The sequence below is a fragment of the Macaca thibetana genome, chromosome 4 (assembly GCF_024542745.1).
Source record: "Macaca thibetana thibetana isolate TM-01 chromosome 4, ASM2454274v1, whole genome shotgun sequence".
NCBI lineage: Eukaryota > Metazoa > Chordata > Mammalia > Primates > Cercopithecidae > Macaca > Macaca thibetana.
Window position 1 is genome coordinate 38195756 of NC_065581.1, and position 13759 is coordinate 38209514.

The window sequence follows — 13759 nt, forward strand, 5'->3', positions numbered from 1 at the left end:
GTACAGGAATTCACAGAATCCTAATGACTTTTATTTGTTTTTAAATTACTTTTTTTTTTTTTGCATAGGTAATTCATGGTATAAAATTCAAAAGTATAACTTCTTCTTTCCTAGCCATCCAGTTGCCTTTTCCAGAGGCGCAGCCACTTCCATATGCTGCCAGAGATTAGATTATGCTAAAACAATTTCTCTTGATTTGGGTTGAAGTTTGTTACCTTGAAGAGAATACCTGAATTGGGGTAGTAGGTCCTATTCCAGAAACTAGACTAAGTTACTGGGCAAATCAGCCTGTTTGAGGTGAAGCTCCCAGAGACCCTGGGAATCTGCAGAATCCGCTGACGCTTCTGGAGTACACTTATGGCTCAGTGAACAGGGGGAGGAGGGAGAAACTGATCTGACTGCACTTAGCTCCTTGCCTTCCTCATTCCTTTCAATCTGAGCAACCTCCCCTGGCTTTTAAAACATGTTTTAAATGTTGGTGTTCTGAAGATTTCCTTTGAATAATGGGTTTTCCTCCTTTAGACACATTTGAAAACCACTAGTTTAGTGGTAAATGTGTTGAGGGAGGTGCAATAGTATATAAAGCCCAGCAATTAGAAAGTACCTCATGTGCTGGGCGTGGTGGTGCATGCCTGTAGTCCCGGTTACTGGGGAAGCCGAGGCAAGAGGATTGTTTGAGCCCATGAGTTCTGGGTTATAGTGTGCTACGCCGTTCTGGTGTCTGCATTAAGTTCGGCATCAATGTGGTGTCCTCCTGGGAGCAGGGGACCACCTGTTTGTCTAAGGAAGGTGAACTGACCCAGGTTGGAAGGAGGGCAGGTCAAAACTGCTGTGCTGATCAACAATGGGATTGCACCTGGGAGTAGCCACTGCACTCCAGTGTGTTTGACATGGTGAAGCCCTGTCTCTATCAAAAAGAAAAGAAAGGCCAGGTGCGGTGGCTCAAGCCTGTAATCCCAGCACTTTGGGAGGCCGAGACGGGCGGATCACGAGGTCAGAAGATCGAGACTATCCTGGCTAACACGGTGAAACCCCATCTCTACTAAAAAAAAATGCAAAAAACTAGCCGGGCGAGGTGGCGGGCGCCTGTAGTCCCAGCTACTTGGGAGGCTGAGGCAGGAGAATGGCGTAAACCCGGGAGGCGGAGCTTGCAGTGAGCTGAGATCCGGCCACTGCACTCCAGCCTGGGCGACAGAGCGAGACTCTATCTAAAAAAAAAAAAAAGAAAAGAAAATACCTAAAGTGCAGATATACAAGCACCCAGGATATATGATGAAAATACAGACTATGAGGTGAGAGAAATTCTAACATAAACAGTTCATGTTTAGGAAGTATAACATGTCTTTAAGTACCATTTCATATTGCTTCACTGCCCCAGTTAGGATTTTAACAGTACCATTAGAAGGGAGGATATCCCACAGGTCTGCCCAGCAGCCTCATTTTGCATGCATAAAACTGCTAGATTTAAGCTGTTGTAAAGTATCTTCCTGCTCTAGAATTAAGTTGAGTTGGCACTGTATTGAAGGAGACAATACACAAATGCTAAGTAAATAGGTTCAGCACTTTCAGCAGTGCACTATGAGCAGGGTAAAAATTGGCACTGGCATTATCTACTTTAACCCCTTATGTAGACAGATGAATCTGAGGCCCAGAGAGATAAACTGCCTTGCCCAAGGCCTTCTCTATAATGAGCCAGGACTTAAGTTTCTCTGCTATGCCCTGTGCAAATACCAGTAAAGTACGTAAGCAATTTGCTATACTGGCTTTATGAAATCAAACAATTAATTATGCATATTTAAAATATAGCTGCAAGGTTTTAAAGCCTCTGTCATAGTGTATATCAAAACAGCTTAGGAAAAGATGTTTTCCTCATCAGCGTAGGCTGTATGAGAGTTGGGATTACAGTATTATAGAGGTGAGTTTTCTGCTGCTGCTTTTCTTAATTATGTGCAGTGTAGATGTGATCCACTTATGGGATTCGCAGATTTTCATAGGTTGGGAAGCCAACAGCTGATCAACTTTAGTGTTATTTAAATGTCAACCACAGGGATACAGAGGCAGCCTGTGCAAGATCAGATCATGACTGTGCTCCGGGCTCGCTCTCCAATGTTTGCTTTGTACCCTTCCTTCTAGGGTTGCTGTTATCATGTGATTCTTCTGAGGTCTCAGTCAGGCAATAGAAAGGAAAGATAGGTTTCTTAACAACCTGTTTAAACTTTTTAGCTGTGATTGTGAGATAACTGATTTTTAAGAGAAGCTAGGACTGGGGTGTTTTGATGGAACAATTCTTACAAGTAAATCCCCCCTCCCCTCTGCACTTTTCTTTTGATTACAGTTGCCCCCTTTCTGGCTTCCTCCTGGCATGATGCCATGGCAGCCCTCTTCTGCTGATAAGGGACCTGAATTTCAGCTGTAGGATATTATTGCTGTGGTTGTGTTTGAAGTCATTTGCCAAGTCTCTTTCAAGAGATAGGTGTTTCTAATAAGTTAAAACTCAGAGCTGCATTCTCTTATCTGCTGGAATGGCCAGAAAGTGAGAGCTTAAGTATGGATACAAAAATTGCAAGAAATGTTATTTTGGTTTAAAATTGGCTTAAAATATAGGAAAAAAACCCTTGGAGGACAGCTAACTCTGCACACAGTATGAGGATGGTTCTAGTTGTGTAGGTTTTGGTCAGTTCATAAGCTCTTCAGATGGCCATCTTTGTATTGGTATCCAGCTCTTTCAGAAAATTGGTTGTTTTAAAGTCACAGTATGGCCGGGCGCGGTGGCTCAAGCCTGTAATCCCAGCACTTTGGGAGGCCGAGGTGGGCGGATCACAAGGTCAGGAGATCGAGACCACAGTGAAACCCCGTCTCTACTAAAAATACAAAAAATTAGCCGGGCGCGGTGGCGGGCGCCTGTAGTCCCAGCTACTCAGGAGGCTGAGGTAGGAGAATGGCGTGAACCCAGGAGGCGGAGCTTGCAGTGAGCCGAGATCGCGCCACTGCACTCCAGCCTGGGCAACAGCGTGAGACTCCGTCTCAAAAAAATAAAAAAATAAAAAAATAAAGTCACAGTATGAAATGCCTTAGAGGTTCGGTCACGTCTTACTTGAGCCTTTCCCATTCTTACCCTCCTCTCCTGTTGCTTTTCACCTGCTGCCTGGTGGTTCCTACTATTGTTCTTCTGCAGAATCTGGCCTTTGAAGTCTCTGGTGAGTGTACTCTTACGTGAACAATCTTTGCTGCTTGGGACAGTCCAGCTTCTGGTCCTCAGCAACTAGAGCAGTGGTTATCAACTCCATTTCCAGTTTTTGCTCTCACCTGGGGTACTTTTTAAAAATACTGATGATCGTTCAATAAAAACGTTCATTCGTCAGAAGACACCATTAAGAGAGTAAAAGGCACACTCAGAGGAAGATGTTTGCTACATATTATAGTCAATGAAGGGCTTATCCTGAGTTATATGCAGAACTCCAATAAGAAAAAGACAGATATGCCCTATTTAAAAATGAGCAAGAGACAAGCGCTTCACAAAAGGTTGTATCCAATGAAAAGTTGTTCAACCTCATTAATAATTTGGGGAATTTAAATTAAAACCATAATGGAATACCTCTACACATTCACCAGAGTGGCTAAAATTGAAGACCAGTGATGCCAGGTATTGGTAAGGATATGGAATGATAGAATGCTCTTACCCTTCTGTTGGGAGTGTAAATTGGTACAGCTACTTTGGGAAATTATTTGGCATTATTCATTAAAGTTGAGCATACATATAGCTTTTGACACAGTATTTTCACTCCCAGGGAAACAGCCCAAATGTCCATCAACAGTAGAATGGATAAATTGTGGAATAATCTTATATTGAAACACTATACTATAGTGTATATGAATGAACTACTATATCTAATAACATGGATAAATCTCACATAATATTGAGTGAAAGAAGACAGACACAAAAGAACACATATTATATGATGCCATTTATACAATGTATAAAACCAGGCAAAATTAACATGTGCTATTAAATCTAGATAGTAGTCACCTTATTGCCAGGGTGGCTACTGACTAGGAGGCACACAGGGTTTCTGGGATGCTGATAATGTGGGGTTTGTTTTGTTTTTGACCTCGTGGTAGTTACGCTATGATGTTCATTTTGTGACTGTTCATCTAGTTGGTACATTTACGGTTCGTGCACTTTTATGTTTGCATGTTCTACTTTAGTAAAGAGTTTAAAAAATATATTGAGGATACATAATACAATTGCTGAAATAAGACTTGATATCAAGTGCTGGCAAGCATGCAGAATAACTGGAACTCCTCAACGTTCAAGTGTGAATATAAAATGGTACCTCCACTTTGAAAAACTGGTGGTTTCTAAGAGTCAAATATATACTTGTCCAATGATCCTATTTCTAGGTATTTACCCAAGATTAATGAAAGCTTATGTTCTCACAGAAACTTGTATGTGAATGTTTCTAGTGGCTTTCTTTTTTTAACTTATTTTTTTGAGATGGAGTTTCGCTCTTTTCGCTCAGGCTGGAGTGCAATGGCGCGATCTCGGCTCCCCAAAACCTCCACCTCCTGGGTTCAAGCGATTCTCCTGCCTCAGCCTCCCGAGTAGCTGGATTACAGGTGTGCAGCACCACGCCCAGCTAATTTTTGTATTTTTAGTAGAGTTGGGGTTTCGCCATGTTGACCAGGCTGGTCTTGAACTCCTGACCTTAGGTGATCCACCCGCCTCAGCTTCCCAAAGTGCTAGGATTACAGGCGTGAGCCACCACGCCCTGCCTGTAGTGGCTTTATTAATATTCATCAAAAACTGGAAAAAAACAACTAGGGAATGGATAAACTGTGCTCCACCCATACTACCTTCAATATTACTCAGCAATAAAATATAACTGCTGATAATGCTGCAGGGTAGATGAATCTCAGAGGCATTACACTAAGTGAAAGAAGCAAGACTCGAAAGTGTAGATAATAAGATTCCATTTGTATTACATTCTGGGAAAGGGAAGAGAACAGATAAGTAGTTGCCTGGGAATGTGGGAAAGGTTGACTACCAAGGGGCACTGTATCTTGATATAGTTACACAACTGTATGTGTTGGTATATAAATGTAACTTTTAAAATACTGATACTTAGTTCCTATCTCAGACCAGTTAACTCACTCTGAGGGTGAAACCCAGGCACTGCTCTTTGTTTTAAACCTTCCCGGGTGGTTTTACTGTATAGCCAGGGTTGAGAACCACTGAGCTACATAAATTATCTAAAGCACTCCAAGAAAACATTGCCTTTTGGTTTTGAGTTTCCACTTTCCTCAATAAACTGTTTAAAAGCAGCTGGGCAGAGATTGAGCATCTAGTGAAGTAATTCCTGTCTAAGCGGATGTGCATTATTCCACCTTTTTCCCACTGGTGGCTAAGAGACATCAGGCAGACCCGGGTATCGTTTTCTGCTGCTAGCATTGTTCAAGTGGGTAGTTATGAAAACCAACATCAAGAAAGCCTTGAACAGAGCATGATTATTTAAACCATTGTATTTGAGATCATCTCTAGCAGTACTTGATTGTTCTTGTACAGCCATGGGATGTTTGTCCTTTTCTAGTCTCCTTACATGAACAGAGCTGACTCAGGGCTTTGGTTTAAATTATACCACTAGATGTCACCAAGAAGTGATGAATGGGTAAATATACAAGGATTCAAGGACAAAACGTGATGGAAGAATTTTGAGTTTACTTTCCAGCTTTTAAAAGGGCTCTGAAGGCAATGGGTTAATGTAGAAGATCTAATGGAGGGCTGCAACATATTGTGAAAATTTGCCCCAGCTTCTGAGGGATTCTTATTCTCTTTAGCTGTGGGCTGCCTCTGTAATCTTATTTATTTATTTTACCTTATCTTAGCTTTGGAGACTTTCCTTAAATTTCTGTACTTTGGCATTAGGTGGCCTTCTGTGTCTTATTACTTTTTCTGATACCTTTTTCCTGCATATAATCTAAAATTGACTGTCCTGCTCTAAAATTGTTCTCAGTAGATTGTTCTGGCTCCATCCCTCTCATTTGTTATTTCTCATATGTTGTTTCAAAATTCAGTAAAACTTATCACTCCCCAGTTTCTCAGGCTGTATAGAAAGGGTGTGAGGAGGTTTCCTAGATGAACCAGGTTAGACCCGATGCCCAGTGGGTTAAGACTAATCTTTCTGTATGTATCTATGCCAGTCTTTTCTTTCTGTGTAAACCAAGTAATAGAAGATAAAACTGGAAACAAGAGCCTAATGCCAAACCAGAGCTGAGCTCTGATCTCTACTTGCCCTTTACCCTCTGTGCCTTGTGGTCAAGCCCCCTGTCCCTCATATTTGTGTTGACTGGGGATTTTTTCTAGCTGAAAGTAGGTAGCTATAGTTGCCAGTGTAAACATAAATCTTGGTCCCAATTCAGAAGTGAGCATCATCTCTGGCCTATCCCCTGAACTTAAGTCCTTGATATGGGTTAAAATGCTCGCCAGTATATTTCAACTCTGAATCTTGCCTTTGTTTCAAGTCTATTTTAGGACCTGTCATCTCCATTTAGCATCCCTTAGCTCTCCCAGCTGCACATGATATTCCTTTGCATTTATAGGCTATGCCATTTAATCCCACATTTACTTATTTGTGCCCTTGTGTTGTCTTTTCCACAGTCAGCTGCTGAAAGTTTTCATGTCTTTTCACTCAATATATTTACCTTGCATGACATTGAGCATAGAATTGAAATGATTGTTGATGAATCAGTTGAACCAAGGCATAGTAATAGTAGTGAACACTTATGTAACACGATGCCCAGGCACTGTCTAAATAATTGCCATATGTTTTCTCATTAAATCCGCACAGACACCATAAGGGGAGACTTATTTTCCTCCATTTTATTGATGCAGTAACTGGACCATAAAGAGGTCAAGAAACCCGGCCAAAATCACCCAGCTGCTAAGTGATAGAGCCACATTACAAACCCAGGCAGTCTCACTCCAGGATCTGTGCTCTTAACCTCGATACTATGACTTCTTTAAAACCATAAAAGTTTATTTTATTTTATTTATTTTGGAGACAGAGTCTCGCTCTGTCACCCAGACTGGAGTGCAGTGACACAATCTCGGCTCACAGCAACCTCCGCCTCCTGGGTTCTAGCAATTCTAATGCCTTGGCCTCCCAAGTAGCTAGGATTACAGGCACCCACCACCACACCTGGCTAATTTTTGTATTTTTAGTAGAGAGGGGGTTTCACTGTGTTGGCCAGGGTGGTCTTGAACTCCTGGCCTCAAGTAATCCACACACCTCGGCCTCTCAAAGTGCTGAGATTACAGATGTAAGCCACCACTCCCAGACAGTAAATATTTATTAAGCATTTATTCTATGTGAGTCATTGTGCTAAGTGATTCACATGCATTATCTTATTCATTCCTCACGGAAACAGTATGAGGTAGGTACTGTACTATCCCTATTCTGCAGACAAAACAGGCATGGAGAGGTTAAGTGAATTGTTAAATGCCATGCGGACTATGAACCCGCATCTGAGTCCAGAGCTCCAGCTCTTAACCATTATCCTGTATTGCCCATATATCCCTGTTGGTATTAATTGGCTCAGATCCTATCTGCCATTTGACCCCAGTACCGGATTTAGTACTCTCTTTTTTTTTTTATTTATGTGTGCGTGCTTGTTTACCAGTGTGTTAAGCAACCACATCCAGAGATAGCATTTGAACCTACTTCATGGACCTCATCCTTAACTACTGCTTTCTTCACTAATAATATTTTTTCTAGTTTTGGGACGTTGCTCCAGTTTAGGTCAATAGGAGCTAGCCAATTTCAGTTTCCTTTAATGCTATTCCATGTGTTTGAGTAAATTATCCACCAATAATAAGGTGATTCCTGCCTGTTAATATGGCAGTTCTCTGTGGACGCATGAATGTGAAATATAGGTAAAAAGCCAAAGCACTGCTTAACGAATGCTGTTTCTAGGGATGGTAGTTTATGAACCTTTCTTTTCTATTTGTTATCAAGAGTTTTCCTTCTGAAAAGGCAGAAGGTTTTTTTTTTTTTTTTTTTTTTTTGAGACGGAGTCTCGCTCTGTCACCCAGGCTGGAGTGCAGTGGCGCGATCTCGGCTCACTGCAAGCTCCGCCTCCCGGGTTCACGCCATTCTCCTGCCTCAGCCTCCCGAGTAGCTGGGACTACAGGCGCCCACAACGGCGCCCGGCTAATTTTTTGTATTTTTAGTAGAGACGGGGTTTCACCGTGGTCTCGATCTCCTGACCTTGTGATCCGCCCGCCTCGGCCTCCCAAAGTGCTGGGATTACAGGCGTGAGCCACCGCGCCCGGCCAAGGCAGAAGGTTTTACAGCAGCAGGAGAGAGATTCCATTAAGAAGACGAAAATCACGAAGCTTATTTCTTCTGTCTTTCACTTTCCCCAGAGTCTAAATGGTGTTTGGCTGAACAGAGCACGTCTGGAACCTTTAAGGGTCTATTCCATTCATCAGGGAGACTACATCCAACTTGGAGTGCCTCTGGAAAATAAGGAGAATGCAGAGTATGAATATGAAGTTACTGAAGAAGACTGGGAGACAATATATCCTTGTCTTTCCCCAAAGAATGACCAGATGATAGAAAAAAATAAGGAATTGAGAACTAAAAGGAAATTCAGTTTGGATCAATTAGGAGGTCCTGGAGCTGAAGGCCCCTCAAATTTGAAATCCAAAATAAATAAAGTGTCTTGTGAATCTAGTCAGTCAGTGAAATCACAGGGGAAAGGTGAAGTGGCCAGTACACCCTCTGAAAATTTGGATCCTAAGTTGACTGCCCTTGAGCCAAGTAAGAAGACCACAGGGGCTCCCATTTACCCTGGCTTCCCCATAGTCACAGAGGTTCATCATGAGCAGAAAGCCTCAAACTCTTCAGCATCTCAGAGAAGCTTACAGATGTTTAAGGTGACCATGTCCAGGATTCTGAGGCTGAAAATACAGATGCAAGAAAAACATGAAGCCGTTATGAATGTGAAAAAGCAGACCCAAAAGGGGAACTCAAAGAAAATTGTGCGAATGGAGCAGGAACTGCAGGACTTACAGTCCCAGCTGTGTGCAGAGCAGGCGCAGCAGCAGGCAAGAGTGGAGCAACTAGAGAAGACTTTCCAGGAAGAGGAACAGCATCTTCAGGTACCACACAGAAGGGAAGGGCAAGAGTGGTCTTCAGGAGTGGGGCGGGCACTTCATGAGCCTCTGGCCAGAGTTCTCAGTTTCTGGGCCAGGTACCAAATTCTGAGCACCAAAGACAAGAAATGGAATGGGAACAGTAAACTTTTGAGATCAGGGAAGGGAACTGAGTAGAGGGTTAAGGCTTCAGCATGCTGATGAGATCAAGAGCCAGAGATGGGGTGCCAAGATAGGGTAAAGTGACCAGCAGAGCCAGCCAGGACATAACTCATCTCAGGATGCAAAGCTGAGGCAACTCAGAACCAACATGAATTCAGGGGGAAGTTAGGTGAAGGTCAAGATGCCGCAAAACCACAGTATAGTCCAATTAAATCATTAGTTGTCTTCAAGACTTACGTATCTTTGCTCTGTGGCCAAGGCCAAATCACTTAGTCCCAGGGCAGGTACAGGTCAGCTGGTTCCTCTGCCCTTGTACCTGACAGTTTGTTAGCTATAAAGGTTAGTTAACTCTGTAGCTAACCCAGGAGGTGAGAGGCTAAAAAGGCAGAAAATGTTTTTGTTTCTGTTTTGAGCAGCCAGCATGTGATGGGACAGATGCACCATGACTGCATTGTTGGGTTGAATGATAAACCACCTTCCACAGTGCTTATAGTAGGAAGGTAAAATAATGACTATCTTAGTTTTGTAAAGGTAAGACCAAACGTGTTTCCATCCCTGAGTCATTTGCTTCAATGACAAACTCTTGCACAAAGCTTTAGGCTAGAGCAAATCCTGTCCTTGCTCAAAATGTCATTTCCTATCTGGCAGGAACCACACATTTTACTCCCAACCAGTTGCTCAGATAATATTGAATGTCAAGAATTCCCTATTGTTGACTTAGAACTCACACAGACCAGTCACAACTAAAGTGAATAAACTTTTTTGTTTGGGTTGGTCAGGGTAAGGAACAACCAGAGGTAGTGTTGGCTTATTTCTGAGCAATTTATAAATTTCATTCTAATCTCTGCCATCCCCTTGAACTGGTAGTATTAGCAAAAGCCATGGATTAAATAGGTCTTTTGAGAGTATATACTGCTTCCTTACATGTACCTTTTTGCTTCCCTTATCCAGCCTAGACTAGTTCTTGAAATTAGTAGAGGGTGGTTTATGTCTACGTGTTTAGTATATCACACCTTCACTAGGACAGAACTCTCTGTAAAGGCTAATATGTTCACGAACAAGTTACTGGTGATTAATATTTGTGGCTGCTCTGGACATGCCTCAAGGTATAGCTGCAAAATCTTTTTTTTGAACCAAAATGTTAAAGGCAAAAGGATCAGTTTGGATAATTTCTCTGGGTATGAGTAGGTCGTGTACATATTGCTCATAGTAAAGTGTATCTAGTCCCTTGTTTATCAGCTGCATCTCCCTCTGCCCACCAAGCCCTAGGGATTTATCCTACCCCTCCCCCCCCACTATTTGTTTAGAGGCTCATTAAACCCTTGCTGCTTCACACCTTTTTTTTTTTTTTTTTTTTAAAGTACTCAAATTCCCTGGTACTAGGGAATTCTGGCAGTTATAAAGATGCTTAACAAATGGTTTTTACCATTAAGGAATTTATCTTGTTGAAGAGGCAAGATGTATCATACACATGATATAATCAGAGAATAGTTTTCAATCAATATAGTAAATTAGAGAACAATTTTCAGTTGGCATATTAGATGGGTAGGTAATTCTTAAGGACAGAAGGGCCCAGAAGTTCTTTTGGAAGGTGCTGGATAAAATAGGTTAATGATAACCTGGAAAGCTTCCACATTGGAGGGGGCCGATGAGGAAATACAAGCTCAGGCAAGGAGAGAGGAAGAGCAGTATATAAACTGAAGTGGTCAAGACTCAGAATGAGAGACAAGGTGGCCAGAGTAGAGGGAAAAGAAGCATGCTAGATATCGTGAGTGCCAGCATTGGGTATTACATCTGAGTTTATAGTTATTTGGGGGCTCAGAAGTTCTCAGTTTACATCCTTTTGGGTATCATGGCGTTAGTCCGTGAAGGAGGCTTGGACTGTTAGGCCATAGTATTTCCAGAACAATCCAATTGGTGTCTTAAAGCTTACAGTCCTGAAGTGTGCAGTATTTGAGCAGATAACTCTGCTCAAATTCTTTACTGCCAACAGCTTGAAGTAAAACAGGAGATTTTCCACCTGCTCCCTCACCCCTGTTGTTTCCAGATGCTCACACTAGCTGGTCTGCTCTGCTTGTTGCTGGATTGTGTTCCTTTTTTCTTTTCCCTGCAGAGAAACCTTCCATTTTGTTTTGGCTTTGCAGGGTTTGGAGATAGCACAAGGAGAAGAGGACCTAAAGCAACAGCTGGCCCAGGCTCTGCAGGAGGTAACTTTGCCATAGTACTAAGATTATAGTGGGCTGTGGAGTGGGGAGCAACCAGGCATCACATGACCATTGACTGCCTCTGCTGCTTAGTGCATACCTCTGGTATCTCCAGTCTGTAAACAGAGCAGGTTGCAGCTGCTCACACCATCAGATCAGAGATTTGGAGCCTTACAAACATGCCAGACCTCAGCATGAAAACTTAGATTTTCATCTGATCTGAAGTTGCTCTGGTGAAGATGGAATGGAGCATTAGCAGTTAAGAGGCTCTCTGGGGAAGTGGCTCCACTTCCAGAAAGGTGAGGGCAGCAGAGGGAAAATGTGAGATATGACTTGGCCACCAGGCCCGTGAAGGCCTCTGTTACCACAATGTCCCTGAGCTGTAGCCAACCAGAAACAATTCAAGAATGTTCCAGTTAAGCATTTTAGGCCAGGTTGAGAATGTGCAGTTTAACAATCAACAAAACATATCAATTTATTGAAAAAGTAAAGCTCAACAGGACTAAAATTCTCCTAAAAGATTACCTGTAATTTATTTAATTTAACCTAACTACTCTTATTTGATTATTTTTTGTGTGTGCTCCTTTGCATCTTTAAAACCTACTTTGTCTTCTACCTTTTATGTATTATGATTAGTAATTCCATTTAGTCAGGATGGTTCAGATCTCATTGGAGAGAGTGAGCAAATCGCATAGGAATTTGTTCAGGGGAATTTATCCTTTTATCGTAAACCTACTTCCCAACCTTACAGTGCTAACAGTCATATTGTATTGTAAGCACGACAGGGTGCCTACCTTGATCTCCTTGAGGGTTTCACAAACAGCGTTGGAAAGAATTAGATGAAAATTAATTCAATCTTTTTAGAATTTTATTTTTTGAGCTTGTTTATTTTCTAGGGTGGGAGAGTAGGCATGTTTCCCATTTGGAGCATTATTAAGTTAATATTCAGACATTGTTTTGAAATGGAAAAAGAATGTGGTTATGCTAGTTGGAAATCCCTGAGGGATCACTGAGTACCCTGTACCCTCTCCTGAGACAGGAAAGCACACTATCATTTTGCGTGGGATACTTGGCCATACATTTATTAGCTTAAAATGTGATACTTTTCGACCAGGCGCGGTGGCTCAAGCCTGTAATCCTAGCACTTTGGGAGGCCAAGGCGGGTGGATCACCAGAGGTAGGGAGTTCAAGACCAGCCTGACCAACATGGAGAAACCCTGTCTCTACTAAAAATACAAAATTGGCTGGGCGCGGTGGCTCAAGCCTGTAATCCCAGCACTTTGGGAGGCCGAGACGGGCGGATCACGAGGTCAGGAGATCGAGACCATCCTGGCTAACACAGTGAAACCCCGTCTCTACTAAAAAATACAAAAAACTAGCTGGGCGAGGTGGCGGGCGCCTGTAGTCCCAGGTACTCGGGAGGCTGAGGCAGGAGAATGGCGTGAACCCAGGAGGCGGAGCTTGCAGTGAGCTGAGATCCGGCCACTGCACTCCAGCCTAGGCAAGAGAGCCAGACTCCGCCTCAAAAAAAAAAAAAAAAAACAAAAAAAACAAAATTAGCCGGGCGTGGTGATGCATGTCTGTAATCCCAGCTACTCAGGAGGCTAAGGCAGGAGAATCGCTTGAACCCAGGAGGTGGAGGTTGTAGTGAGCCGAGATGGTGCCATTGCACTCCAGCCTGGGCAACAAGACTCCATCTCAAAAAAAAAAAAAAAAGTGATATTTTTAGGTCATGGTTCTATACCATCATACCTGGGGGACATGCCACTCATGCAGTGGCGGTTTTTTGTTCCACCATGCTGATCCTTTTGAAAGCTGTTCTTTATAGTTTATTAAAAAACTGCTTTTATAATGGTGTTTTATAACTGATTTTCTATTTAAATCACATAATACCTTCCTCTCCAGTCTCCAAAAAACGACCACATCTTTTTAAACCCAGTGATTCATAAGTTCTCAGGGAATTTGACTATAGTTAGAAATGGGTCCAGACCTTCTTCACTGCCCTAAGCAGTCTGCCAGTCTTTGCTTTGAGTGGAAAAGAAAATAAAAAGATGCATTTATATACAGCTCAAAAAACTTCTCTGACTGCTTTTCATACCTATTATTTTATTTTCTTAACACTGAGGTAGGAGGGAGCACCTATTTTCCCATTTCCTTTTATTTTTATTTTTATTTTGAGACAGTGTCTTGTTCTGTCACCCAGGCTGGAGTGCAGCAGTGCAATCTCAGCTCACTACAG

The 13759-nt window shown here is 42.4% G+C and overlaps 1 protein-coding gene across 4 annotated transcripts in view; it reads left to right on the plus strand.

Moving 5' to 3' along the window:
- The window catches only part of RNF8 (ring finger protein 8), a 39399-nt gene that overhangs the window by 7532 nt on the left and 18108 nt on the right, over positions 1-13759 (plus strand). For all 4 annotated transcript variants that reach the window (XM_050787681.1, XM_050787685.1, XM_050787682.1 and 1 more), the window contains exons 3-4: positions 8423-9160; positions 11461-11523. In XM_050787681.1, coding sequence (XP_050643638.1) covers positions 8423-9160; positions 11461-11523 — 801 coding nt within the window. The remainder of the gene's footprint in view (positions 1-8422; positions 9161-11460; positions 11524-13759) is intronic.